At 41.3% G+C, this 3,777-nt stretch overlaps 1 protein-coding gene across 1 annotated transcript; it reads left to right on the top strand.

Annotated features, from left to right (window-relative positions):
• Positions 1-3,569, top strand: LOC127350525 (proproteinase E-like). Its single transcript, XM_051377236.1, has 8 exons — positions 1-97; positions 585-670; positions 1,774-1,871; positions 1,957-2,082; positions 2,548-2,684; positions 2,834-2,976; positions 3,065-3,217; positions 3,498-3,569. The coding sequence occupies exons 1-8, from the start codon at positions 58-60 to the stop codon at positions 3,513-3,515; spliced, it is 801 nt and encodes a 266-aa protein (XP_051233196.1). The 5' UTR covers positions 1-57; the 3' UTR covers positions 3,516-3,569.
• Positions 3,570-3,777: the final 208 nt, after the last annotated feature.

Below are 3,777 nucleotides of genomic sequence, written 5' to 3'. Positions count from 1 at the left end.
AATTTCGAGAGTATAAAAGCCATACGACACACTCAGGACAGTCCACTCTGAGGAATCATGATGAAAGTGGGTCTTGTCCTGCTGTTTGCTGCCTACGGTGAGTCTCATCTAGGTTATTTAAAAAGGGGGCTCTCTACCTGTACCACAGTTCTTTTGTATTTTTCTTTTCACAGAAACATTGACACGTTAGTCTGTCTCTCAGTACTTTCTGACTTCCCTACTTTGTCTGTGTCTCTCAGCCCCAAGCTCATTGGTTCCTCCTGAAGACAAAAAATCTTAAAAAACTCTGTAATATGTACTTTAATTTAAACAGTGGCAGATTAATCTACATTTGATGCTCTAGAACGGTGGTTCTCAACCCTTTTCCTTAAGGAACCCCTTTTCTATCACTGATCATGATGGATGGATCAAGCCTCTAATTTTTCTTTCTTCCTTTTATATGGCAGTGAGTTGAATCTTTAAAAGTGTTTTTGGAAACCCAAATACTGAGAAAAGTATGGAATGCTGAGGTAAAAAATGATTTAAGTGTCAGAGCTGAGCTGAATCTGCCTTTGTAACTTCCCCTCTCTCTCTGTGTGGCCCAGCTTACGGGTGTGGCACACCCATCCATAAGCCCCTGGGCCGTGTTGTCAACGGGGAAGATGCTGTTCCCTACAGCTGGCCCTGGCAGGTGAGTTGATAAGAATAAATGTGAAATGTATAGCAGTTCCCAAATCGTTATCACCTCATCTGTCATATCTCTTAATGTAGCTTTCTCTTTAAATTTGTCTGATTGTTTTATACCAGCAAACTCTTTCATATAATATACCCCCGTTTGAAATATCTTTTCTGCCAAGTACCCCCTGACCAGCGCAAAAAATATGTTTGCTATGTTAAAAAAGCTAATGTAAAGAGGTGCAGTACAGCGCTGCACCATCAGTGTGCACACATGCAAACAAACAGCACGGGATTAGTATAAAGTGGGCATGTCTGCAAAGGGGAGACTTGTGGGTAACCATAGAAACCCATTTTTTACTAAGATATCTTGAGGTCAGGTCAGGTTTTCAAATGGCCATGGAGCATTTTATATTGTATGTATGTATTGTATGTATTTAGCCCCCTTCCCGACATGCTAGCATGACGGACAATGGATGCGTTAGGTCATCTAGTTTTGTATGATACCAGGATCTACTCTAAAACAGAGCCCGCTACAGCCTCTGAAAAACAGCTTGGAGTGGAAGAGGGAAGGATAACAGGGTGGCACTTGGCCAATGCCACACCAGGCCCTGCCTCTGGATACGTCTCTGGTTTTCAGTGCTGCCATGTTTCAACCACAAATCCATTTTCTTAATTTTCATCAGTTAATATTAACCTGGCTTCCTGCTCACAGTCGACATCACTGTGAACGTGATTACGTTGAAACTGAGAATATTGAATATAAAATACAATTTATCCAACTTACATTTTGAACTTAATATAGTTTAAATATTTTAGGAATTATGCATGATTCATATTTTTTTGATTAACATTGTTCTTGTGTACCTCCTAAAGTACTCCAAAATACGCTCATTTCTCTAAACTATAATAACACAATAATAATAACACAGCTGCTTATAACAGGAATGCATAATAGTGTAAAAACATTTGACTAATTTTGACTTTTTGGTAGTAAATTCCTTTCAAAACAGATCAGGATCAAGACTCTAATAACTTTATTGATTAAATAACAGTTACTTAATACCTATAAGCAATGTTTGGCTCTAAAGCGTCTCTCTCTCTCGATGCGCCTCACAGATCTCTCTGCAGTATCTGAGCGGCTCCACGTACCGTCACACCTGTGGAGGCACTCTGCTCAGTCCCAACTGGGTCGTGACTGCTGGACACTGCATCGGGTGGGTCACGGATAACTTTCCTCCGGGTTTATCTCAAGAATGAAGGGTTTTATCTAAAGTGTGTGTGTCTGCTTATGTGTGTCAGACCTCGTACCTACCGTGTGGTGATGGGCGAGTACGACCTCACCAAGGAGGAAGGCTATGAGCAGATTAGAAGTGTGGAGAAGATCGTGGTTCACCCCGGCTGGGACGATAACTGCCTGTCCTGTGGGTAAGAGTGCGATTCCTCCTTACAGCTGTACAGGAAACAGGACAGTGACATTTCTCAAACAAACTTGGACCTGCATTCATTTATATTTTTGGTTGCTGTTATGCAGATGACACGCAAATGTATGTCCAATTTATTTCCAACCTGTTTTATCATTTTTATTATTATTATTATTGAGATTCCAATTTTATTGTCTTTTTATTGTTTTTTTTTTTTATTTACCATAGTTTAATATTATTTGGAAGCAGATAGACTCCAAACTCTAAACACACACCTCTAAAATATAAAAATATATTGCGGTTTATAAAGGTTTTGGTTATTGGTAGACTTATTTTGGTGACTTTGTCTAATAAACATGTTATAACTCAACAGTTCATGTAACAAATTTTCCTTTTCCCCTTAAGAAAATAATCTACGTTGTGTGTCTGGGTTTAATGTATGTTCTAACATGATTTTCTTGTTGCTCAGTAATGACATTGCGATGATCAAACTGGCCTCACCTGTCGTTCTGAACGACAAGGTGCAGCCCTCCTGTGTGCCGGACAGTGGAGAGATTGTTCCTCATAATGGTGCCTGCTACATCACCGGCTGGGGAAGACTCTATAGTAAGTGTCCTTGTGATTCTGATCAATCTAATGTGACTGTAATGATCCAAAAAAGACAGGACTACGGAGAACTTTGGAGAAATACTTTGGAAACTAACATGAGCGTCCCTTCGTATTCTGAGATTTACATTTTTCTGCCCTTCTTGCAGGCGGTGGTCCCATCGCCTCCAAGCTCCAGCAGGCTCTCCTTCCTGTGGTTGGCCACAGCGTCTGCAGCACCAGCAGCTGGTGGGGGAGCACTGTGAAGCCCACAATGATCTGTGCTGGTGGTGACATCCGCTCTGGCTGCCACGTACGCACCGCTCCCCTCATCACAACACAATACAGGTTCACTCTGTAACGCCCTGTTGCCTTCACTCTTCTTCTGTCTGTCCCTGCAGGGAGATTCAGGAGGCCCCCTGAACTGTCTGGGTAGTGATAACCGGTGGTACGTGCAGGGCGTGACCAGCTTTGTCTCCTCCCGAGGATGCAACACCCTCATGAAGCCCACGGTGTTCACACGCACTTCCTCCTTCACCAAGTGGATCGCTGACGTGAGTTCCCTTCAGAGTTCAGTTGCATGTGACATAGAGATGGGCGAGAAATTAAAGAAAGAACAACATAAAAATGTCTTAAAGTGTTACTGGAAAGTCTTTGGAACTCTACAGGAGATATTTTCCACAATAAAGCAATTAACTTTTAGTCCTTGTCACATTATGTCATTTATGCTCTTAAATCTAAAAGAGCTCCAGATTAAAACATTAATAACATGAAAGAGGAGTATGTTTATTTCCAAATGTTATGTGGCTATATTTCTTACTCTTTATCTTTTAGACTTTGCTGCAGTACTGAAGACCTGCATGGAGCCTTTTTATTGTCAATAAATCCACTTCATCAACTACAGAATGTCTCAATTTAATTTCATCTTTATAGTGCAACCAATAAAAAACCCAAACTGTGCCTGAATTCCATACTACAAACTAATTACAAGGGGTTTACAGGATGTAGTCTAATGTTCCCGTAAGCCCAGGGAAGGAAACAATGGCGAAACAAGTTCACTAAAACAGAGTTTGGTGCGTTGAGCTGGACGGACCCACTGAGACTGAGCTGTCAA

This window comes from Dicentrarchus labrax, unplaced genomic scaffold, assembly GCF_905237075.1.
Source record: "Dicentrarchus labrax unplaced genomic scaffold, dlabrax2021, whole genome shotgun sequence".
Taxonomy (NCBI): Eukaryota; Metazoa; Chordata; class Actinopteri; family Moronidae; genus Dicentrarchus; species Dicentrarchus labrax.
Note: the sequence above shows the minus strand (reverse complement) of the source record. Positions and strands in the feature narration are given on the sequence as shown.